General features: G+C 37.2%; 2 protein-coding genes across 4 annotated transcripts in view; both read right to left on the reverse strand.

The window, feature by feature from the left end:
• Positions 1–13,404, reverse strand: part of clstn2b (calsyntenin 2b) — a 265,401-nt gene extending 251,997 nt beyond the window's left edge. Inside the window, exon 1 of the mRNA XM_046863463.1 lies at positions 13,061–13,404. Within this exon, the coding sequence (XP_046719419.1) occupies positions 13,061–13,136 (76 nt within the window). The 5' untranslated portion in view covers positions 13,137–13,404. The remainder of the gene's footprint in view (positions 1–13,060) is intronic.
• Positions 13,405–20,926: 7,522 nt separating this feature from the next.
• Positions 20,927–25,932, reverse strand: part of aplp1 (amyloid beta (A4) precursor-like protein 1) — a 71,077-nt gene continuing 66,071 nt past the window's right edge. For all 3 annotated transcript variants that reach the window (XM_046862948.1, XM_046862947.1, XM_046862946.1), the window contains 5 exons: positions 25,406–25,429; positions 25,256–25,323; positions 24,934–24,999; positions 24,365–24,508; positions 20,927–24,080 (listed from right to left, as the gene is read on the reverse strand). In XM_046862948.1, the coding sequence (XP_046718904.1) occupies positions 23,982–24,080; positions 24,365–24,508; positions 24,934–24,999; positions 25,256–25,323; positions 25,406–25,429 (401 nt within the window). In that variant the 3' untranslated portion in view covers positions 20,927–23,981. The remainder of the gene's footprint in view (positions 24,081–24,364; positions 24,509–24,933; positions 25,000–25,255; positions 25,324–25,405; positions 25,430–25,932) is intronic.

A 25,932-nucleotide genomic window follows, 5' to 3' on the forward strand; every position in this document is an offset into this window, starting at 1 on the left:
AACACAGACTCGCAGACGTATGTTGACCCAAACATTGACAGTATCATAAGCGCAGCCTGTTTGACATTGTATTTTTCCATTGGCACACTTTTCCAGAACTCAATGGTCCCTTCCCTTAAAGCAGGTTTCAGTTGGTCCTCCTTACAAAGATCGATCATCTCCAACTCAGCCGCAGCCTCGTCTGTGACTAGCGGGGCTTTTAAACAGTCCGTCTCTGCATTAAATGGGTCGACGAGGAACGTAATCTGTGGCCTTTTCAGTTGTAGATCACGGAACCGGGTCACAAAGCTTTCGTGCAGGTTTTCAACCAGTGTTGCATATCTGTCTGGTGACTTGCCGACTGGCTTTTAGCAGAGTGGGAAAATGCGTTAAATCTCCCTTTTGAATATGCGCCTGGAACAGCTTCAGTTTGTTGACAAACGCAAACACACTTTGCACCAGGTCAGGCAGCATTTTTAATTTACCCTGCAGGGTCATGTTCAGTCTGTCCAAGTGACACAGCATGTCGACCAAAAAGGCCAGATCCATAATCCACTTGAGGTCCGAGAGCTCGGGATAGTCCTTGTCCTTCTCTTCCATTAACAGTTTCTCGGCATCCAAAAGCTCAAAGAAGCGAGAGTGTACCTGGCCTTTTGACAGCCACCTCACAGTGCAGTGCAGCGGCAGGTCACCTGGAAGCCCTTGGTCCAACTCAGTGATGAGATTCTAGAATTGCCAATGGTTAAGCGCATGTGTGCGGATGTAGTTGACGATTTCCATCATAGGCTTCATGACGTTGTCTAAATTCAATGATTTAGACACGAGTTGCTCCCTGTGGATGATGCAGTGGAAATTCCAAAACTCAGGAAATGTTTGGTCAGCTTTGCAAAGCCCCACAAGCCCGTTCACAGATCCGATCATGGCTGGCGCTTCATCCGTGGCTATTGCAGTTCCGTATGGGCAGATTTGCTTTCACAAATGCAGCCATCATGGTTTCTTTCACATCTATGCCACAGGTTCTGTCTTTTAATGGTACAATATCAAGGAGTTCTCTTTGATCACACAATCATTTGACACAGACCGTGCAAATATTGCCAACTGAGGCATGTGTTGTATGTCACAACTCTCATCCAATGCGACACTAAAATACTCACATGCTTGAAGGTCAGAGTGCAACTGTGATTCAATAGCCGTGTTAATGTCCAATATTCTGTGTTCAACAGTGTGGCGGGACAGTTGGACGTCTGATACCATGCGTTTTAGTTTGTCGTTTTCAGGAGACAAGATTTCAACAACGTCCCTGAGGCATTTTTTAACAAACTCCCCTTCATTGTATGGATTTTTAGCCTGTGCAATGTTCCAAGCCAGTTGATACGATGCAAGCATTGCGAAGTTCAGTCCCTTTTGGAAATTCCTGGTCGATGTTAGCATGGAGTGAGCTGAAGTGGCGCTAAAGATTTGAAGCTTTGAAATGTGCTAATGACGCCTGACATATAAGGCAGAATGGCAACAAAAAAATATAAACTCTCCCACTCTGTTAAAAACGTCCTGTGTTCATCTTCCTATTTTTGTTTTGCTGTGCATTTTTTCCCTGCCATTTTGAGAGCGAACTTGACACAAATTGTTTATTTAAAATGTAAGTAAAACATTTGCATATCAAAGTTTGTGTTTGTGGGGGTTTTTTTTATATGCTGAGATGAAAATACCGCTAAGTTTCCCAGTAGAGGCAAGATCATTTACCGTATTTTTCGGACTATAACCGTTTCCCACGTTTTGAACCCCGCAGCTTAAACAACGAAGTGGCTTATTTATACATTTTTCCTAGGTTTTTCCTGGTTTCACAAACTTCAAGCCAAAAAACTGAGCCCCATAACATTAGACCAATGAAATTTCCGAACGTAAACGAAAAAACGCACCTCACCTGTGTTCTGAGCTGCACGGCATCGGGAGAAAAAAATTTTTTTTTAAACACACGACGATGCCAAAAGATAAACTCTCGAAAGAAATAGTTGTGAAAGGAAAGAGGAAGACAGTGAACAATGACTTTCTTGGTAGGCTACTGTTTAGATACAAGCTGTTGTAACGCGTTGAGTCTGGGTGAAGGGAGAGCTCACTAACTCCAGTTGCAACAGAAATCATATAAGCACAGACAGGTTTCTAAAACTCGTGCTTTTTTATTTTTCTTGGCAACAGCGTTATGGGTTAGTAAAAGAAACGTAGAAGTGATCATCAGAAAATAATAAGGACATATTCCTCGGTCTTGCACACATGCAGTAATAGCGGAAAAATGCGGGGCAGGCTATTCCCAAAATGCCGCTCTGCTCTTAAAGGAGCCACAATATATTTCACCAGTTACACCGTGTAACAGACACTGTCTTTCGTTAAAGCCTGTGTAAAGTTCATTAGTTTCAGTGTAGACGCTTATTTATGTTTAAAATCAAAATCTTTGTCAAATTCAGTGCTTATATATGGGTGCGTTTTTATAGTCCGGAAATTACGGTAAGTCTTAAAAATACTGTATTGAACTCAAGCAAAGCGAACACGAACATAAAAAAAAAAACACAAACACAAACTTTGATATGAACATAAGAGCCGCATGAAACCAGCCAAAGAGCCAAAGGCCACCCCTGCCCTAGGGCAACCCGGAAACTTTGGTTTATAAATTCATCTTCAGTAACGTTTTGTCCTGGTCAGGGTCAGGTACCTGTAAAGTCTAGCTTGGGAACACCTGACTCAAACCAAACCAACTGTTCCACATCAGTGGTTATATTTCTTTAGCTTACATAAAAATTAAAAATCATAATTAAAAACACACAACCTGATCATGAGGAACCATTTTACATTATTAAAAGCTGCTGAACAAATGACCATCTCATGACAGATCTATATAATGATTAATGTTTGCATAATTTTGACTGCCCTATAAAAATTCTAATTTTCTTGTATGTAACGTCTCAGTGCTTTTGTTAGAGGAATAATATGCACTTTGTTCATTAAAAAAAGGAAGCTTACAGCAGACTATAATGGTCTATGCCATCAAATCATGTCAGAATGGCTGTAATTATAGGCTTCCAACTGGGACAAGCCCCGTCGTTCCTGAATCATAATTAAAAGTTCAGTACTAGAGAATGCCTTTTCGACATGGTGAAGTGATTGCCTTTCGTCTTTTCATTCCTTCAAGCATGGTTCCCATTTTTTTGTTTTCCTTTTCTCTTTTTTTTAAATACTTTTCAATAGCTTTATCAGCAACCTAAATGTCACGGCATGTTCATGTGTAGAGCAGTAGGCAGTTGTGCATCCAACCATGTGACTATAATTCTGGAAGCGTAATGACAAATGATCTCACTCTCGCTCCGTCTCTCTCTCTCTCTCTCTCTCTCTCTCTCTCTCTCTCTCTCTCTCTGTGTATCTACAGCTCACAGTGAGTAGTGCATTCACACTGAGAAATCTGTCCAGTGCATGTTTGAAACCTGAATGATATATTAAAAGTGCGGTAATTGGAGAACATTGGTGCTCATTGCATTTGCACTTGCAGCCTCACCTACATAACAACTTTTTAAAATATTCGGGCTCTAATGTCTGAGATGTCTAAATGTTAAAACATTGGAGTACGCTTTTACATTCTCTGTAAAATCGTCCGAGTGCATTTTTATATATAAGAACACCGGATTATGCTTGTATGTATTGTGTAAATATACTGCCGTATGCTTGTGTATATTCTGTAAATACATTGAATAATGCATTTGTATATTCTCTCTATTAACATCAAAGTATGCCTGTATATACACTTCAAAATCATCAGCATGCTCTTGTATATACTCTGTAATAACTCTGGAGTATGCACATGTATATTCTGTAAAAAAAAAATAAATCACTGGAAAATACTTGTGTATGCTCTGTAAACACATTGCTTGTGCATACTAACATCAAAGTATGCTTGATTATAATTTGTAAAAACACTGGAATACAGGCTATGCTTCGATGAGATATCACTCAATGTTTGTAGTGTTTTAGAACAAATTCCAGTATTTAAGAATATAAGACAAGCAAATTAGACTGGCTTTAAACACCTACAAAATATAATGTGCTCCCTGGAAGTCCCGCCTTCTTTCTGCTCACTAAAGAATCCATAGTGCTAGCGTTAGCCGCTAACCAGGAAGTGGCTAGCGGCTAACGCCAGTGCTGTGCATTCTTTAGTGTTTTATGTCCAGCTTCTGAAGAATTTTGTGTACAAGAATTTCTCTTAAAATGCTGTTTCTGTTTATTTTAACTGGCAGCCTCCTGCTAAAGAGCATTAACAGAAACAGTTTTTTTGAACAACCGCCCACTATTTGAACAACCGATTCCTGAAAGGATAAATCTGAAATATTGTATAAGCATTTTTTTTTTTTATCAGTTACTGATGAACCACTTCAATATCCACCATTCCACTTAAGTTTTCTTGATTTGCAAAGCCATTTTTGGTTCCTGTCCTGTTGATCTTTTCGATTTATCCCATTGGTATTTACTGATTTCATTAATTACTTACTACTTTAGATAAATCCTGGTAAAAGATCAAATTCAAATCAATCTAATACAGTGTTATTTACAGGGACTTTTATAATATTCAGTCTTGAATATATATGGAAGGAGTCTACAGTGTCAGTGTTGAAACCTCTAGAAGAGAGTTTGCAAGATAGAGGACTTTATGCCTCCAGGGTTAACAAACATACTTGTCTTATTATTATTACTATTATTACTAGAAAGAAAGAAAGAAAGAAAGAAAGAAAGAAAGAAAGAAAGAAAGAAAGAAAGAAGATGGTGATCGAAACCCTTATATCTGCTGAAACTTACTGTATGTAAAAACAGCATCTATTTATGACTGATTAAGAAATATGATGTCATTGGATTCGATTTGAACTATTAGAGCAATAACACTTCTTTTCTAATGCATATGTTTTAGAGTGGCCTCATCATTCCACCAAGTCATTGATTCTCTCCCTATTACAGTTGAAATATATTTTACTTTGAAAGATATCGACTATAGTTTGCAATATATTTCATCTCCTCACCATTTTGTGTCTTAAACTTTCTATTTTCTTACATATATCTTTTTCGAGGCTAAAGAGCACAGTCGGGCCCTGCTGCAGGAAAAATTCAATAGATGATCTATCAACAGAAAACAAATAAAGGTTTGGCGACTGGCCCCATTTAGGCCTGTAAAAAAATATAAAAATGAAAAAATAAAAAGGTTTTCTCCTTTTAGTCACTCTACACACAGGTCACAGTCACCTCGCCATCATCTGTCAATCTCAGCTTAATTCTGTCACTCAGAGAGACAGTAACGTGCGGTAAAGGGTTCCAAAGCTGCTGGAATTAACCTCATCCAGTTATCCTTCAGCTGGAGGAAAAAGACAGAGAGAGAGAGAGAGAGAAAGAGAAAGAGAAAGAGGGGGTGCAGGTGACGACAAGATCGCAACTGGCTAATGCAGGCAGCAGATTGCCTTCCACCCACACAATGTCACCCTGATGTGTGATACACACTAGATACTATAACAGAGAAATAGATAAATAGAATTTCTGAAATTGAATGATGGATCATATCTGAGAAAGAGAGAGGAGGGAGCAAGAGAAAAGGAGAGAGAGAGAGAGAGAGAGAGAGAGAGAGGAGGGAGAAAAGAATGAGAAACAAAGCGAAAGAAGCCTCTTAAAATTTGCTGATTTGTCAATTTTAAAAGAACAAAGACAACACAGTCTCTTCATTAAAAGAAATGAACAAAGGTGAGAAAGAAAAAGAAATTCAGCATGTGGTGTAAAGGAAGAAAACTCTTTAGATTTGACATTTTGTCACAGACTGAAAGAACACCGAGCCGACAGTCTTCTTTACCTGGCTGATAGAGAGGGTGAGACAGCAACAAAGAACAGAGAGAGGAAATAGATGAAGCAAAAGAGAGAGGGACATGGGGGAAGAGAGTGAAGAGAGGGAAGAAAAAAAAGGGAGAATGAAGCTCGATAAACTTGCCTTTTTGTCACACATTTAGAGAGCACTGATAACACAGACCCATTATTATATATGACTTCATCACCTGCCAAGAGGACAGAGAAAGAGAGAAAGAGAGAGGGAACAGAGGAAGCTGTACAAATTTGCCCTTTCGGCACAAATTTAAAGAGCAAAGGTAACAGAGACGTCATTATGTGCGACTTCCATTGCCGATAGTTTATCACAGAAACTGCGCTCTTTGGCGTTTATTTTGTTTTTAATAAAAAAGCACGTTTCAGTGAATCTTTCCCTCCATTCCTTAATGCCTCCCTCTCTCTCTCCTTCTTCCTGCCTTTCCACTTCAGTCTTTTGGCATTTAACTGAGGTTGTATTGATAAATTATCATTTACTGTGTGTTGTGCATTTCTTTACATCAGTGGTGTGTGTCTCCCATCCCGGGACTCTATGATGTGTCATCAATCCTGATACATACAAGACAATTCCACTAGGAGAGGTTTTAATGCAGTATGTGGCCCAATAACAAACAAACAGGATTGGAAGGCCACACCACATTCACTGCCAAACACACAGGCCATACATCCTTTTCTTACACTTAACAAGGCCACAGTTCCTTCAGTGAGTGTTACAGGTACAACCACACCTCAATTACATCTCTTAATGAAAGTGACAAAGAGGTTATATGTGAAGAAACAGGTACATAAGAAATGCTTAGATCATTTGTCATGTTTAGAAGCCACACCTCCATTCCTCCATTACAGGGATATTAAAATTCTAAGGACACACTTTCATCCATGGAAGTTACAAACACAGAGAGCAGATTTGCTTCAATGTGCTGATATACCTACACACATCCCTATAAGCCACTCGATCTCCTTCATAGGGCTAGCAGAACTATAGATCACACCTAATACACATTGCTGGCAGACCCACAGGCCACACCTCCTTCAATATGCTGACAGACCCACAGGCCACACCTCTTTAAACATACAGACAGATCCGGAGGCCACACCTGTTTTGGTATGCTAACAAATACACAGGCCACACTTCCTTCACTTTGTTGATAGACCAACAAGCCACACCTCCTTCAATATACTAAGAGATCCACAGGCCACACCTCATTTAATATACTGAGAGATCCACAGGCCACACCTCCTTCACTTTGTTGATCGATCAGCAGGTCACCCCTCCTTCAATATACTAAGAGATCCACAGGCCACACCTCCTTCAATAAACTGAGAGATCCACAGGCCACACCTCCTTCACTTTGTTGATAGATCAACAGGTCACACCTCGTTCTATATTCTGCCAGATCCACAGGCCACACCTCCTTCAATATACTGAGCGATCCACAGGCCACACCTCCTTTATTTTGTTGATAGACACACAGGCCACACCTCCTTCACAGAAGTATGAAAGAGAGCTAAATTAATTTCAGGATGTAGGTAAATGACATAAATAAACAGCTTAGTATGATTGTTTGTTTGTGTGTGTGTTGTTTGGTATCAGACTTGGACCAAAACAGCGGCACTTGGATCGATTTGCGAATCAATGTAGCTTTTTTGTAAATATTGAGACTCTGCACACTGATTTGTCAATCTTTACCCCCTGCAGTGAGCATGCATGTGTGTGTGTGTGTGTGTGTGTGTGTGTGTGCAAGTGCAACTATCGAACATAATGCTGTTAATCATCATGTGGGCAAGTGATTGGGTTGCTTGTTAATCAGCCATCTTGCTCTCTTTGATCCAATTAAAAGGAATAAGGAAAACCCACTCAAAGTGATTTGTTCTGTTCACACTGAAGCTGTTTAGACTGATTATCCAGGGGTTGAGCTCAGCTCTGTTCTTATACTTATGTGCTATTTCTGGAAATATTTTATGTAAATCAATTCAGAGTATCAGTTTAGGCAGATGTGAAGTTTTACATACATGCATATGCACAATGTGTGTGTGTGTGTGTGTGTGTGTGTGTGTGTGTGTGTGTGTGTGTGTGTGTGAGAGAGAGAGAGAGAGAGAGAGAGAGAGAGAGAGTGTGATGTGTAGAGTTACAGTAATAGGTTATTTAAATGCATCCTGCTTGGATGCAGTATTACAGTGAGGCAGTGCTTTAGGCAACTTCTGCAGAAGACCTTCATGTTTAGATTTCAGGCTCAACTGTATCTATATTAAGCAAAAGTAGAAGTCTAGTAGCTTCTATGCCCGGAAAATAGAAAGGGCTCGGCTCTGACACACACGGAAAAACATCAAGGAGTTTAAATGTGCAGTCAAAAGGGTGTAGTGACAAGCTCAGTTTCTTCAAGGTTATAATATTGTTTCCCCTCAGTTTAGGAGCTCATTCATTCATTCCCATTTGCCCATTCGTATTTTTTGCAGCACTCCGATTAGTTTTCCATGTACTATAATGCACAACAATTTGCATTTTTAGAGAGTTTAGCACATGCATCTCATTCGCTGTAAAGTCGTTTCCTTTCATAATCCATCTTTTTTTTTCTCTGCTTTCAGCTGCATTCTCGGGTTGTTTAATTCTGCCCTATTTCTCCTCCTTTCCTCTATGTTTTTGTGTAGCACTAGCCCCAAACACACACACACACACACACACACACACACACACACACAAACACAAAATATACAAAAATTGCCCCTGGGAATCAATTAGACACGAGGAAGCATTCTTTCCACATTTTTAATTGGTTTGTGAATCTCCTTTAAAAATATACACTTGCAAGTGCACTACTTAGACACTGCTTTAGACCTGTTAGAAGTGTGTGTGTGTGTGTGTGTGTGTGTGTGTGTGTGTGTGTGTTGAGAAGTAGTACAATTGTAATCATTCTCCTCAACATTTCGAAAGAATAACAAAAAAAAATGCACCATTATCCTCATCCCATTATCTTATGATAGATTTCTCTTTTTTTTGTTCCCCCAGACGTCCTTTCGGTGAGCTGAATCCAGCTCCTGCTCCAGCTGTGTCAGTCTCATTATCACAGACCTCTAATACTCACCTTCAAAAGTACATGTGCAATCTGCAAAATATCAAATCAAATCCCATTAATCTCTGGATTGACTTTATACCAGATGATAAGGATGAAGCCCACTGTACTTCACCTCCCGATGCTTTCGAAGCATCCTCGGCCTGATCTACAAAACTAGACACACAAAGGCAATTTGAACAGCATACTGTAGGTAAGCAATGCACTTCGTATTTAACGTCGCCGTCAATTAGTCAATTGAAATGTCTGCACATCACACCGAGCACTAAAAAAATATTTAACTGATACAAAGTTAGGGGCTGATTTTTCAAAAATAATAATGCATGATACAATGCACTATTTTCCTGGTTTGACATTAAAGTGCCTTGCAAGCACACTTCAGCAACCCCCTTACTTTCTTCTACAGCGTTTAAGATTTACAATTTGCATGACTATCATGCTGAAAGCATTTTTTTAATCCATGCACATTCACCATTTCCCACATCCAAGTTGACCAACCGATTCTTGAAGAGTGGAACTGAATCGTATTCGCCCAATTACTAGAAACTAGAACAAATATGGTTGAGGATTACATTCACGCAACTTAGCAGAAACCCTTCAATCTCTATCAATATACACATTTTAAGACTCTTCACTAAGAATCAAATCAGTCTAACAGAGTGGCCAGATGCCTTGCTTTGTGTTGCCCTGCACAGCATTTAAGTTTTTTGTTACACATTTCTTAACTTAACATAATGTTCAACTTGATCATTGTAAATAAACAGTCAGAGCAGTTTTTCTCAGCTTCCTATGATTATACTTTGTTAAGTTATTAACTGCATTCGACGGAAAACATCAGACTGATAAAGCAAATCTGACTTTAATCAAAAGGTTTTGAAGTAAGTACTAAAGCCTGTTATGGAAGGTGCGTATCATCTTTCAAAGTGGGCACACGTCCGGATACTTCATAGAAATCTTTTGATAATTACATAGATCTACTCTGTGAGCCACAAGTTGGATTCACACAGTTGTATAGGATGTCTTTGGGTCGTTAAATCTTCCCCATCACTTGAATTAGGAGACCCAAACATGCTTCAGCAAGACAATGCCCCCGTACATAAAAAGAGCTCCATTAAGATATGGTTTCCAAGGGTTAGAGTAGAAGATCTTGAGAGCTCTGAACTTTAACCTGTAAGCCTTCGGCACAGATTTCGGGACTCACAGCTGAAATGCCCTACCTAACTTTAAATGTTGACAGTTCCTGATAAAAGTGGGCTACATACACAATTTAAATATCTTTAAAAAGAAGACACTTTGAGCTTTATTGTCCATTATTCAAAGTTAATATTGCTCAAAAAGATAATAAGTTATAGAAAGTTATATATGATGTAGTACCGTAAGAAAAAAAAAATCCTGAATTGAATTTTTTTTCCTTCATATATAAATACATGCAATCAGTCCAGGAGCAATCCAGAAAAGTACACTTCTTTTCACAAAAGCTACATTTCTCATGAGTTTATATTTTAAATTCAATGAAGATATTATGAAAAATTAGATTCTTACAAACATTTATCTGAGACTATGTCTGGTTCTCCTCTCCCTGCCTCACCCAGCCCAAATTTTAGGACTCACAGCTGAAATGCCCTCCATAAATTTTAATGTTAACAGTTCCTGACAAAAACATGCTACAAACACAATTTAGATATCATTGGAAAGAAGACACTGAGCTTTACTGTCAAAGTTGATGTTGCTCAAAAAGATAATAATTTAAAAATGATGACAAGCCCTGGATATACATTTCCTGCATTGAACATTATTATTATTTCATATATAAATTCATGAAATCAGTCCTGGAGCAATCCAGAGAAGTACTGGGTTGAAAGCCACATGTCTTATGAGTTTATATTTTAAATTTTATGAAGATTTTCTTGACAAATGAGATTCCTACAAACATTTATTCGAGATTATGTCTGATATTTCTGCTATTAACCCTTTGGAATTAATTGGAACACTGACTGCACACCAGGCCTCCTCACCTGACTTTATTAAAACGCTCGTGATCACAAGCACAATCCAAAATCTAGTGGAACATCTTCTGAGAAGAGTGGACGTTATTAAAAGAGCAGAAAAGGACTAAATGTAGAATGGGCTGTTCAGGAACTATATACTGTACAAACCTTTGGTCAGGTGTCCACACACTCTTTTTCATATATGATGTGTTTGTCTGATAAAAACGACATTAATATCCAAACTGTATCATTAAGGCCAAGGATAAATATTTCTTATTCATTCAGATAGAGAATAAAATGGTATCGTAGGTTTGTCAGTGGCGGAAATGTGTCCCACAATGTCCCTGACAAACATGCTGTGGACATTCAGTAGAAAATTTTACTTAACATCATGCATACACAAAGCACCTTAAAATACTTACTAACCAACTAAATTACTTTTCTAACTCGTGTGTCATGTAGATACACATCCTTTCTCTATGGCTCAATGATACCTCAATAACGTGCAATGTTTTGGTTTTCTCATGAATTGATATCACAACCTCCAGATGAAGGACTACTCTGATTTGAACCTTTTTTAACCAGAATTTACTACTTGAAACTCCTACAAGCGAACAGAAGACATGAGATAAAACTCGACTGGAATTCTCAGACACTAAAGCAGACTCCCTGGATGCTAGTCTGCAGCCAGTCATTGAGAATTCACTCTAGGTTGATAGTTCACACAGGACATGCTTCATGAAGACCTTTTCATGAAGATGGTCCTGATCAATCATACGCAGTGTCACCAGATGCGTGAACCACCTCCGAGTGAGAATAAAGTCATTGCGATTTTCAATTGATAAAGTGGTAAATACAATCATCAAGCGATAGAAACGTGTAAAGAAGTGACAAAGGTTAAGATTAAAAAAAAAAAGAAACATCTGAAAATAAACTCCAGCAGTGCGTGTGTGTGTGTGTGTGTGTGTGTGTGTGTGTGTGTGTGTGTGTGTGTGTGTGTGTGGTGTGTGTTCAGAGATAAAGTCAACATCAAGGAAGAACAACAAACAGAGACAATGCATTAATTTTCTTCTCTCTCTGTCTCTGTCTCTCTTTCCTTCTCTCTGGATAAGATGATGGAGGGATGTCAGAAAGGATTCAAGGATTCTGGAAATCATTTATCTAATGATTGATGAGCATGGAGATTATAATAATTTCTAAAATATATTTAAGATATAAAAGCATATTGACTTTTCAGGTGTAATACTGATTAATTCATTGTGATAACAGTAGTAAGAGTGAATACATTATGACTCTTTCTCTCTTTCTTTCTTTCTTTCTTTCTTTCTTTCTTCTTTTCTTTGTTCTCTCTCTCTCTCTCTCTCTCTCTCTCTCTCTCTTATTTTCTTTCTTTATTTCTTCCTTCCTTTAATTTCTTTCTTGAATGTTAGATTGATTGAGTGTGTTATTCGGTCTTGTTTTTGTTGACCCTACACTTCAGAACCCAGTAGTAATACTTCTTCTAGACTAGTACTAAAGTTCTAATGAGTATTTTTGTCCGTTATGTACGAGTTCAACAAAATCCAAAACTCTTTCTCACTCTCAGGGATAAGATAATGTAGTGATGTAAGAAATAATCCCATTATTCTGGAAATTGTTTTTTTTTTTTTTAATTGCTTGATGAACATGGAAATAATAAAATTGCCTAAAACATAATATTTATTTTTATTTGGATCTTTTGAATAAAAGCTGTAGGGGTGAATAAAGTATGACTTTTTTCTTTCCCTCTTTCTTCTTTTCTTTTACATTAAAAGATTGAGTGTGTTATTCTATCTTGCTTTTGTTTGTTGCTTTATTTGCCATTAAAGACAATATTTATTATATACAGCAGTAAATGAGTTTGTACTGAAGTTCTGAATAGATGTTTTTGTCCCTTTCGTACGAGTTCAACAAAATCCCCTGCACCTACAGCACCAATATTGAAAGTGTTACCAGTTTTTCTTGCTTTCGGATGGATTTAGGACGCAGTCCCAGCCCTGTGTCCTCTTTCCTTCCAGTCTCTCTCTCTCTCTTTCTCTCTCTCTCTCTCTCTCTCTCTCTCTCCCTCGCTCTTCCCCCGCGCGCGCAGAGGTGAGTCGTCCTTCACCTTACCTTTCCTGGAGACGACGGCGGCCGACAGCGCGAGCGCCAGGGCGACCGCGCGCGCCCACATTGACGGCGTCTTCATTCTCGCTCTTCTCCGGAGCGACGCGGAGAGGAAAAAGTCGATTCGAAAAAAGATGTTCCGATGTTTTCTCTCTTTTTTTTCTCGCTCTCTTCTCTCACTCCCTCTCTCGTAGATTGTTCGCAGGACTGGTAATAAAACGAGCTGAAGTCCGACAGACAGACAGGAAAAGAAAAGTCGTCACCAGCAGGTTAGTCGGGATCTCTCCGCGCGTGCGAGCGCTCTGGAGCCGCGACCAGCCCAGGATACGCAGACCAGGCCGTGACGTCACGGGGAGGGGGGAAAATGAAGCACATGGATCATAGACACACACACCTACACCCACACACACACACACACACACCGATGTCTTAATGTCCTGCTGAGGACCTATTCCACATAATTATATTATAATTAATTATCTTATTATTTTAATAATAGTAGCTTTCTGTTAAAACAGCAGCAAAATAACCAACAATCAACCAACCGAAGAATCAGATAGATAGATAGATAGATAGATAGATAGATAGATAGATAGATAGATAGATAGATAGATAGATAGATAACCAACCAAATCTTAGCACAAGGTCAAAACTAAGGCTTTCCTTATCCTTGTGGAGAACGCGCGCGCGCACGCCCGTACACACGCGCACACAAACACACGCGCGCACACGCGCACACACACACTCTCAGGAGAGACATAAAAAGCGAGAGAGGGGAGGGAGGGTGCTTCAGCACCATGGACAGCAACTCATAGCGCATTCAGCTATTTAATTAAAGTAAATTATAATAAAGTATTATTTGTTTATTATGATTATAATGATTTTGAAAAATGCAGACAATCACAGCAATTTGTCTGATTGTTTGTTCGATTGTTTGTGTGGCAATAAATGACTCACATTTGTTAGATATGATTGCAGAATTTCACTTGCTTGAACAAGTGAACTTTTGTTTTCACTCTAATGTTCTGTATTTTGCTGTATTAAGTTTATAATTTGTTTTTTTTATTAAAAGAGCCTTTGTGCTGTTTTGACTTTAGGCTTTAATCCAAGTCAAACTTTTATTATACTTTATTACAAAACATTTAGAAACAAATGCACTTTATAAAACCATTTTTTTGTAGTTTAACTTCTCTACACAATATTAATAATTTAAACAATTTGATGATACTAAACTTTCCTTACTTTCTGCATGTAGCATGTCTACACTATATGCACTAAATGACTAGAACTTTTCTAGCCATATGTGATTCTTACCCAAACTGTTAAAACAAAAGTTGGACACACAATTTTATAGGATGTCCCTGGATGCAGTAACATTAGAGCCCTAAACTCAACCCTACTGAACACCTTTGGGATAAATTGGAACACTGACTACACCCCAGACCTCCTCATACTACATCAGTACCTGACTTTACTAAAACCCTTAGGGTTGAATGAGCACAGATCCCCACAGGAAAACTCCTGTGGAAGATCTAGTTGACTTGACTTGACTTGAATATTTATAGAGAAGAGTGAAGGTTATTATCACAGCAAATAGGGACTGATTGTGGAATGGGATATACACAAACTATAGTGTATATTCATCTGGTTGGACTATATCTAGAGTGAAAATTTTATTTAGTTGAAACATCAGATTTTCTTTCACTAAAACATTGTTGTTAAATCCTTATGAGCAATAGTTGGAAGAAGTGTTCTGTATTGTTTACAGTGTTCTGTATTGTTTAAAGATTTATGATTACACTCTTGATGTCACCCAAATGAGGATGGGTTCCCCCTTTTGAGTCTGGTTCCTCTCAATTTTTCTTTCTCATAACATCTAAGGGAGTTTTTCCTCGCCACAGTCGCCATGGCTGCTCATCAGGAATAAATACACATCATTCACTTTAACTCTTAAATTCTGTAAAGCTACCTAGAGACAATGTCTGTTGTGAAAAGTGCTATAGAAATAAACTTGACTTGACTTGAAGATAATATTTTAAAAAGATCATATATTTCTTATTAAATATTGGGGAAAAATATTGGTTGACTGACTCTGTCTCCATCTGCTGCCAAACATAAGCATCATTTAGGATATTAGCTTTAAATACAGATATATATATATTGCAATAGTACTCGTCCGGTACTTAGAACTTGAAGATATTTCTTCATTAGAATGTGAACTAAAGGTATTTATGTTGAGTAGTTTAATTAAAGATTCTAAAGTATTGTCATATGAACAGTTTGTTTCAACATACAATATAGTTCTTATTATGTGACTCCTCTTGCCAACATAAATCATAAGAACATAAAAAAAATGCAAAACATGAATTAAAATATACAAAGTTGTAATAGTACAAAAATAGCAGAAACATGCAGTTCCTGCAAAGGTAGCTTGGGGTCCATGTTGGTAATTCATCTATTATATTATAATTATATTCATATATAAATAATAAAAAAGTAAATAGTGGCACAGCATATAAAATAACAAACAGAAAGAAAAATGGTTGGGGACAAATAAATAATGGGACAAAGAAAAAATTGTATTTGGACAAAATGCTAAATTTTGTGGAAATCCAACAATGATTGTACCTTAAAAACATCATCCAAACATTGAAGCATGGTGGTGGAACTTAAGCCTTTCAAATGTTTAAAGCCGCTATTGATTCTATGTATTAAATCAAATTTTCATCGAAATGCTGGAGGTCTGTAATATAAAACTCTTCATTTAGAATTTGACATTGTTTCTGGAACTTGTAGGAAATTCTGGATGCTAAGCGTCTGTCCCAAAATAAAACGTACTATAGGTGTGACTAAGTGTGTGTTTGCATTTGCATGTATTCTCACCTTAAATCACAAAATGCACTATAACCCAGACCACGATACAGTTACTGATAAGAAAAAAATAGATGAATGATGTGCCAAGCTGCAAGCAGGTTCTGAAAAAAGTACAGTAGAAAAACTAACAAATTGACATTTCTAACACTGTATGTACAACAAATCTATCTACTGCTGCATCATCACGTCAGGCATTTGTAAATCTGTTTAGCTAGAACTGTCAGTTCTCAGTGTCTCAATTTTGCCTTCGTTAGAGCAGACAGAACAATCTTCTGCTTCAGTAGTCTCAAACAGGCTTGAAGTGAATATTTTGATCTCAGAACAGCACATCATTTGGCTCTGAAAAAAGTTCCGCATCTCTTTCAGCATCATCTGTTTAAAGTCATAACAACCGACCAGCAAACTGAAGCTGAGTATGTCCAAGATTTTTTGAGAAATATGTTTTAGCATATTTGAGAGCAGAGACTCTGATTGTAGCTTGAGAAAGGAAAATACAGTAATTATCACTAGCCAATCACAGGATGTGGCCACCAGATCTGCCTTGGTATATCATTAATGTGCTGGCCATCTGCTCGGTTTTAGGGTCAACAGCCGTGAGCCATTGTGTTAAACTTGGCTGTAAGCCTGGAATCACAAAAGGCACAGAGTTCTTAATATGATTGATGCGATCGCCAACATGCATAAAAAAAGAATTTCAAGAATTCTGAGAAAACATTAATCAAGTGACATTTTTGTAAAACAAACAGACAAAAAAAAATAATGAGGAATACTAAATAACTCACACACCACAATGTACAGGTTTGTAATTACATCATTTTGGACCAACCCAATTCACCTTTACTGCAATCACTATAGTGTTAATTTGGGTTCTGATGCAGGATTTGACACAGCAGTGAAGAAATATCATTACTCAGCTTGCTATATTTGAAGTCATCATGGTGTGAATCTCACTTTATGTGCTAGCTTCACCCTGCTGTTCTTGGACCATGCATTTTAGTTCCATGCCAACTTAACAGCATTTAATCAGGAACAAAACAAACGGCTACTGAGCTTTTTCTTGCCATTAAAAGCTGCTGGATTGTTTATGACCACAATCCTTATTGTTTATGTTTGGTACCAAATAAATGTATTATTCGTTAAATTCATTAAATAAAATTTCTATTCTTTGCTTTAAGAAGGTGAAAGAAGATAAACTGTTTGTGATTGTCTGAAAGGTCGTCTATACACTGCTGCCATCTGCTGCTCAAACATGGTACTACAGCAGGAACCTAAAAGGAACTTTGAGTCATTATATTCGTCATTTTCGTCCTTTTGTTTTAATAGTCAGTAACCGAAATTAGTCAATCAACTAACAAATTAACCAATCAATCAGTAATAAACAAATACATAAATAAACAGGAATGGCTATTTAATTAGTTTTTCAAAATCCAGGCAGTAGAAATGAAAATCTTTTACTTTTACTGCCAAAAATGTGACAAAAATACAAAAGTGACTTCTAAAGCGAGCCTCTTACCACTGACCCACTACTGCTATGCCCCAATGTAATCCTACTCCACATTTCGAGACATAGCCAGACCATGTAAAATGAAGTGGGCAAGCTTGACCCAGTGACATCATTGTGGTGGGGCAACCTGGCATAGAAGCGAAATACCAACAGTGTGCTTCAGGAGAGGCCACTAGAGCAGATGGTTCACCATCATGCATGGAGGAAATTAGGACTGAGGCATTAGGAGTTGCTGTCTAATGCTTCTTTCATTATGATGAACCATAGCCAGGATGTTGCAGTGACCTTCCTAATCCCTCTCAGTGTGTGGACACTTCGGTTCTTACAGCAAGAAACATTTTCAGTTCTGCATTAAACCAGTGGCTTGTTTATTTTTTATTTTTTGCATTGTTCTTTTTTTATTCATTCTCATGACGTCTGTTCCTGGCCAAGACAACACAGAGAGAGAAACTAGATGAGATGATAATTTATTTTTAATAAAAATGCTTCGCTAATAAACCAAGAATGAAGGAAGTATTACTGAATCTAGGCTTTAATACCTGCTGGTTTATAAGAGGCACTGCTCACTAAGATCATTTGGTAATATTTCTCTTAAATATATCACATTCAGTATCCAAATTTTGATTTGCACAATGAAAAAAGAGAGTTGGTTCACTTCACAATATGTGTGGTGTGTTTTTTCCCCTCAGTCTTTGATGCTCCAGACGTATGAAGATTTTAAAAGAATCATTGCTTCTTTGAACAAAATAAGTCAAGAATTTGATGGTAATTGTCCTCACCCAGGCCTAATTAAAATGTTTTTGAGAATGTTGTGTGCAACAGTTATTCAGACTGAAAGACTTCATAAAGAGCAAAACAAGATTCCAGCAAGCTGACAATGAAGCATACATAAAGCCACATGAGTAAATCTACCATCAGCCTCACTGATCACATACCTGTTTTTATGTTGTATTTATGTCTTTCCGTGCACCATACTCTCATATGTCTCTTCTGAGCTTGAAGCTTTTAGGTGCTTCCTTGCTTTGGAATCCACACTTCAGGTTTCGCTTCTTTATCTTGTTTTGTTATTTTTTAAAATCGTTTTCTATTTATTATTATTTATATTTTTATTATTATTATCATCATCATCAATACACTCAATATATTTAATTGTATAAAATAGTGTGATCAGTTTTAGATGATTACAAGTTGATGTTGATATCAAGGGAAAAAGTAGAGATATTTTTCACTCAGTTATTTTAAGTGTTTTAACCCTTATAATATATATATATATATATATATATATATATATATATATATATATATATATATATATATATATATATATATATATATATATATATTTACAGGTCAGGCATAACATTATAACAATAAAACATTATGATCAGTGAAGTGAATACCACTGATTCTCTATTCATCATGGCACCTGTTAGTGAGTAGGGTATATCTGGCAGCAAGTAAACATTTTGTCCACAAAGTTGATGTGTAAGAAGCAGGAAAAATGGGTGAGCATAAGGATTTGAGTGAGTTTGACAAGAGCCAAACTGTGATGGCTAGACGACTGGGTCAAAACATCTCCAAAACTGCAGCTCTTATGGGATGTCCCCAGTCTGCAGTGCTCAGTATTATCTAAAAGTGGTCCAAGGAAAGAACAGTGGCCAAGGATCATTGAGGAAAGTGGAGAGTGAAAGCTGGTCCATGTGGTCCGATCCAACAGACGAGCTCCTGTAGCTCAGATTGCTGAAGAAGTCAATGCTGTTAATGCTCGATTTGTCAGGACTGTTTTGGCAGCAAAGGCATATATATATATATATATATATATATATATATATATATATATATATATATATATATATATATATATATATATATATATATATATACATATATATATACACATGTTAAGGAGGTCAACAGTTTTTCTAACTTTTAGCTTCTCTGTTATGAAATGTAAGATGTCAGCATGAGGTTTATTATAAATTTCTGGTTAATGTGAATAAATAATGGTGTCCAGAAATGCTTCAGCCGAATAAGCATTATATCCTGATTTGGTGCAGTATTTGGTAAAGAAAGTAAACACGGTTCATTTAAACATGCTGTAAAAAATAAATAAAATGGGATAAGCAGCTGACTTAATATCTCCCTCTGGGGGAACTTTACATGCATAACATTTACAATACTGTATGCGCCAAAAGCCTGAGGCTACAGTGGGTACAGGTCTACCAAAACTAGAAGGAGGATATTGGAAACTGACCAGAAACTCAAGATTAGATCTTCTACTGTCAGGTTTCTGTGGATCTGTGCCAACTGTATCCTCAGATTCCTATTCTTTAGTAAAAAGGGCTTTTAGGACATACAGTCCTGTTAGTGTTATGCCAGTAAATTACACACAGGAGGGATTTTAAGGCAAATGGTTGTCCAATTTCACATTTTATAGCTTTTACTAACAGATGGATAAACAGACAGGCAGACGTATATATATACATATATAGATAGATAGATAGATAGATAGATAGATAGATAGATAGATAGATAGATAGATAGATAGATAGATGATAGATAGATAGATAGATAGATAGATAGATAGATAGATAGATAGAGAGATAGATACTATGACAAAAGCTTAAAAAGCTAAAGCTTGTTGTATATTTGCAAGTACTAATGCATGTGACAAAAATATCTCATATTCTTCATGTCTGAGCTATGAAGAAGCAGATCTACTGTTATAGAAAATGATTTAGAAACATCTGACCTTTCAGGATTGAGAATTTAAGAGCACTGCAGTATAAAGTGAAATATGTTTTGCCTGTACTTTTGGCATTCGCACACAGTAGTGGTTGTGTAATAGGTTCCCGCTGTCTTCCTGCCCCCTTCCGATTCCTGATTCTGTAACAAAAAATGATCCAAGCCTGTATTAATCACTCTGAACCATGTGGTAAAATGTGGTCTAACAAGAGCTAGGTAGATGTTTTTGGGCTTAAAGATACGACAAAAACACGATAGCATGTCAACCTAAAGAACGTAGGGAGACATGGTGATGGTAGCACCATGATACAGCTTCGGGAGAGGGGTTTTAATCAATGTCTTATTTGTCAGATTTTGTTTATAGACAATGAACAAACACCATCTGACATTCCAGAGGATTTACAAAAAGGAAACGTTTGCCCTTATTGTTGTTATTAGCTCACAGTAGTAGTTTTGTGTCATTGGTTTCTGCTGTTTTCCGGTTTCCTATTCATAATTCCTGCTTGTGCCTGTATATAAGAATTCTATAGAATATATATTATATAGTCTAGTGCTGATTACATTCCCTCTTTTGCATGTTTAATCACTAACAACATTGCTTTTAAATTGATCTAACAACCTTGTACTATCATGAACAAGACTATAGCCCCATGTCTGACCACCTCAGACTACTATTATTGTGATTGAATGGGCTGCAATGTGTTATATGATCATAGTTTATGTCTGACAAAGTGACATCAACCTCCCAGTTGGTTTTGTAGGTCATTTGTAATTTTTATTAACATTTTAATGTAAGTACAATCAGCCAAACCAGTTCTCAGATAGATTGCTTGAACAATATAATCCCAATTAGTTCCATTTAGAAATACAGCAAATCAGTGAACCTTTCAATTGCATCCAGGAACATGTCTTTGGCGAAAACTCAAAAAAGAAAAAAAAAAAAAGAAAGAAAAAAAAGGATTTAAATACAGCTTATTGTTCGGGAATTGAATCACAACCGACGCTCTTGAAAAGTCAAAGCTCTGGTTCACCAAAGGTTTCAAATCAATATACAGTCTGTCATATTTTTATTATATCCTTTAAACTAGTCAAACAGATGCCAATTAGACATTCTACACATATTTGATGAAACATCTTTTAGAAAAAAAAGTGACTTATTTTTTTGAACTGTGAACTGTTCTTATGAGTACATGAGAAGGAAACAATTTGAATGCACTTGTGCTTAGTTTATTTTTTATAGCCCAGGTTAAAATGTTAATTTCAATTTTACAGCAAACCACATCCTTGGGATATGAGATGAAATCCAGGGCAAAAAGCACCGATACGTATTTTATCGAATCTGTTCATTTATTTGTGTGTTCCGTGAGCAAAGTAGCATGACCCGAACTTTAACCGAGAATGACATAAATAAAAACACATAATTACAACCAGAAAAAACACAGCATTTAAAAAGGCAATAATGCAGCAATTAAAATCTCCGTTACAATGTTTACATTTCCATTGGGTTGAGAGAAGAAGGAAATAGTCATGAGGAGAACTATACAAATTTTCCTTTGAATCACTACAGAATACACTGTTCTAACTCTGCTAAATGCTGGTAAAAAACGGACGCTTTAGCTAAAGGATCCTAAACCAGGACATCGAAACACATTCATAAGACAGCTCTATCCAGGCGATGGTTAAACATTCATTAATCTTAATGCAAACAGTTGGATGTATTTGACCGATTTTCCACTATGAGTTTCACATCACATAGATGGTGGTCACATGGTGACTTGACACGATCAAACCCGTGAATGAGATTTATTACGCGAAAGTGTTGATGTTTGCCTTATAAATGTGCGTTATGCCTCGAGTTGCATCCTTGTAACGCAGTGTTACTGACGAGTGAACACTTTGGGGGCTAAACAAGCAGGTGGGTTCTCACCTTTAAGATTTCACTACATTAAATGGATAAAGAGTGTCGTACTATTCCCATCTCCTAAATGGACTATACAGTCTATATAGGAAACTCAGGCTATTTTCTACATATCATAATGCAGCCACAGCGATGCTCTCTACGTAAAACGCCTGATAGTCGAATATTCAAACCCAAACTTATAATCTGTCCTTTTATTGAAATTATATGAACTCGATCCTGTTGAAGTGTGTGGAAAAAAATCCATGAAAAAGGGAAAAAAAATTTGGGGATATTTTTTGGGCAATTTGCTGGGGATGAGGTGTTTGATCAATTGATTTAAAAGTGCTAATCTAAAGTTTTCTGTCAATAGTTTTAGGGAATTTTAGGGAAAAGTCAAATTTAGATCTTACAGAACGTTGCAAATTTAAAAAAGAAAACAAAATGGCGCAGATTTTCTTTTTTTTTCTTCCCCAAACGCAATTCTGAGGTCATTTCCGTTACAGACACCATTTCTCGCTATCCTACTAAAATTGAAATGTGACATCAAACAAATCATTCCTGTTAAGTGTCAGAGGATTGGAGCTACACGACCCTGATCTCCCCAACAGTGCGAATCCACATAACGCCTACCTCTCCCCTAGCGTTAAAACGTACTTTTCCAACAAAACGATCCCTTTCACATCGGTGTTTAGTATGAAAACAAAACCTGTGCAGACCATGTAACGTGTGTGTCGGGGAGAAAAGAAAATCAATAGAAAAGCCTATGAAGTCGATGTCGACCTAAAGATACATTCAGTCAAGTTACGGTGTCGTTGTCTTGTGCTGGTTTATACAACAGTCCGTTTTCATTCAGCCATGTTAGGATTTTTTTTTTCTTTTTATTATTAATATTATTATTATTATTATTATTTTACTCTCTCTGTGTGAGCAGCACAAAGTCATCTTTTGAAAGTTTTTGACATTCCACATAGCGAGTCGATACAAATTAACAACAGAAACGTCTATTGTAGATACCTTTTCAGTAATACACGCAATTTTTTTTTTTTTTGTCTGTGACATTTTAGTTTCAAAAAAGCATTAAAAACAGGAACAACACAAGTACGTTTATAGCATAATACACCAAATTCAGCATGCTCTTCTTTACGTTAGTGGACTGCAGATCACCGATTTTTTTTTTTTCTCCCTAAGAAGCAGTACAATGAATAATAGTCATTAAAAATAAGCACTAATTGATTAAGTCTGTGTTATATTTGGAACGATGATTGGATTCCTGTGATTTGATTCCTTTTTCACATGAAAGAGTATTCATGATGTGGTGAAGTGAAAGATGTCTGAGAGGGATCACCAGGCTCTTTTTTCCCCTCATGTATTGAGCAGTAGAGCTTCGAAATGCAATTAGTCGAGTGTTATTTCTGCATTCCGGCAGACAGGGTTTGTATGTTATAAGAGCTACAGTGATTCTTTTCCCCCCTCGGTTATGTTTACATGCTGAAATATAAACTATGACTTCACGCACATCACAGTTTTAAAAAAAAATTTTAAATGAAAGGTATGATTTTTTTTTAGATATTCCATAAAAAAAAAAAAAAAAAAACAGAATGCAATGCTGAACCCAGAGCAGTAGCAGAAACTACTGATATGGTTTCAGCATCTTCCAAAGCAAAAAGGAATCATTTTAGAGAGACCAGCCGCATAGATCTACTCCTTGCCTCTCTTTGTTTCCGAGAGCATCTGAGTGAAAACTCTGTATTTGCCTTTCATGTTGTTTGGGTTTAATCATTGGGCATGGAAACGTACATACAGTGTTGGGAAAGGGGACAGGGGTTGCTATGGAAACCCCTGTTGGTAAACAGGAAGTGAGTGAAAAAAGGGGGTATGATTATTATTATTAATTTTTTTAAACTTTAGTTCATTTGCTCAAAGAATTTGTAGGTGGGGTTTTCATATCCGTGATTCTGCATCTTACTGAGCTGCCTTTCCTCTGGGCTCAGCATGGGGTCCACCTGCAGAGAGAATAATGAGAGTGTTTTGTGCATTTTTATAGATAACAGTGCATCATACACACAAGCATGACGGATGTGTTTGAGATTCTAAACAACCAAATCTGCAAGTGCACCTGTCCCTGGGAAACTTGTTACTACAAACCCAATAACATTCGAATGAGTGAATTACGATAAACCTGTGATTTCCCTTGCAGTCCCACCTGGCGAAGTGTCTGCTACAGAACATGAATCATATCTCTCTGAATTCCTAAATCCCCATTTGATACATGTACAGATACACTTACTTCCACGATGCCATGGCTGATGGTGCCATATGGCTTACGACGCACCAGCAGCAAACTGATCACCATCACCATGGCAATTGCCACGGCAACCACCAGAAGCCCCACCATGGCACCACGGTTAAACGTCTCAAGAACGTCTGGCTGCTGAGGAACGAAACAAAAAAACAAGAAGAAGATGGATGGATAAATGGATTGATGGATGAATAGATGGAAGGATAGAGGAATGGACAAATGTATGAATATGTCGACAAATAAATGCATGGATGGATAGAAGATGGATGGTTGGATGGTTGGATGGATGGATGGATGGATCGATGAAAAGACAGTTGGATGGTCAAATAGTTAGAGAAATACATAGTCGGTGGATGGATGGATGGATGGATGGATGGATGGATGGATGGATGGGGAAATGAATGAATGATTGAATGGATCAGGTTAGTTTGATGCATTTCCCCAAAATATATCCAACATTTACCTTTTCATAATTGTTGATCTTCATGTTCTAATAATTGTGCCTGTTATAGTTACACCATATTACTTCTATCATGTTATGCTTTTAAAACACTAACCAGCTCATCCCGCTGGATTCCTGGAGACTTGTAGACCACCTGCTTCAGCTCCACAGAAGTGTTAAACTGTAAACCACAGAAAAAACCCTCTCAATACAAAAGAAGAAAGCATTCAAAATCATCATTCTAATTCCTAAATCCCATTTTTCACATATTGAATGTTATTTATCTAATGTAACTATGTCTACTGACTTCTAGCTGACTTTAAGACAGCAGTCACATCCGGCAGTAAAAACAATACCACATGCCATAAATACACATCTAGACTAAACTGCCCACTAAGGCTTTTCCGCCGGTATTAGGTTACTGATACATGTGTCACCTTCTCCTCATATTCATAGGTGGGAGCTCTCTCAGACGTGCTGTAATCGTACTCGTCTACAGCAGACGCTGTGGGGAGAGAATTCAATTAGCTGCAGAAGAGGGCAGACTAAATATGGAGGCAGATAGAGCACCTAGACAGAGCGCTTACCTTTCTTGCTGCTTGGCTGAGAATCTTTATGGCATGAGGTGGAGAGAGAAAACGATAAACATTATGCTTTGAAAGACTAAAAAACTGTTTATTTACAGTCTAAAACCATAAAAAACTGAGGGAAATTCACTTAATAAAATTGTTTTCCATTAAACATTTTTTCAGGTGTTAAAACTTCTAGAATTAGATGAGCTGGGGTGCAATTAGCGTTCCAGTTCATCCAAAAGGTGTTCAATAGGATTGAGGTCAGAGCTCTACAGCAGGCCACTCAAATTCTTCCCCTCAAATCCATGTAAATCTAAAATCTAAAATGTAATGGTGCAAAAAGTCAATCCATACAATTGTGTGTCTCCAACTTTGTGGTAACATTTTTGGAAGAACCACATATGACTGGAAAAATCAGGTGTCCCATTACTTTTGGCCATACTGTATAGTCTAGAATGTAATTAGGGTAATAGGTCATTTTAATTGTTTAGATAATTTTGTTGTGAGATTGGAAATTCATATAATAATATCAAAGCAACAGC

This window comes from Silurus meridionalis, chromosome 12 (assembly GCF_014805685.1).
Source record: "Silurus meridionalis isolate SWU-2019-XX chromosome 12, ASM1480568v1, whole genome shotgun sequence".
Taxonomy (NCBI): domain Eukaryota; kingdom Metazoa; phylum Chordata; class Actinopteri; order Siluriformes; family Siluridae; genus Silurus; species Silurus meridionalis.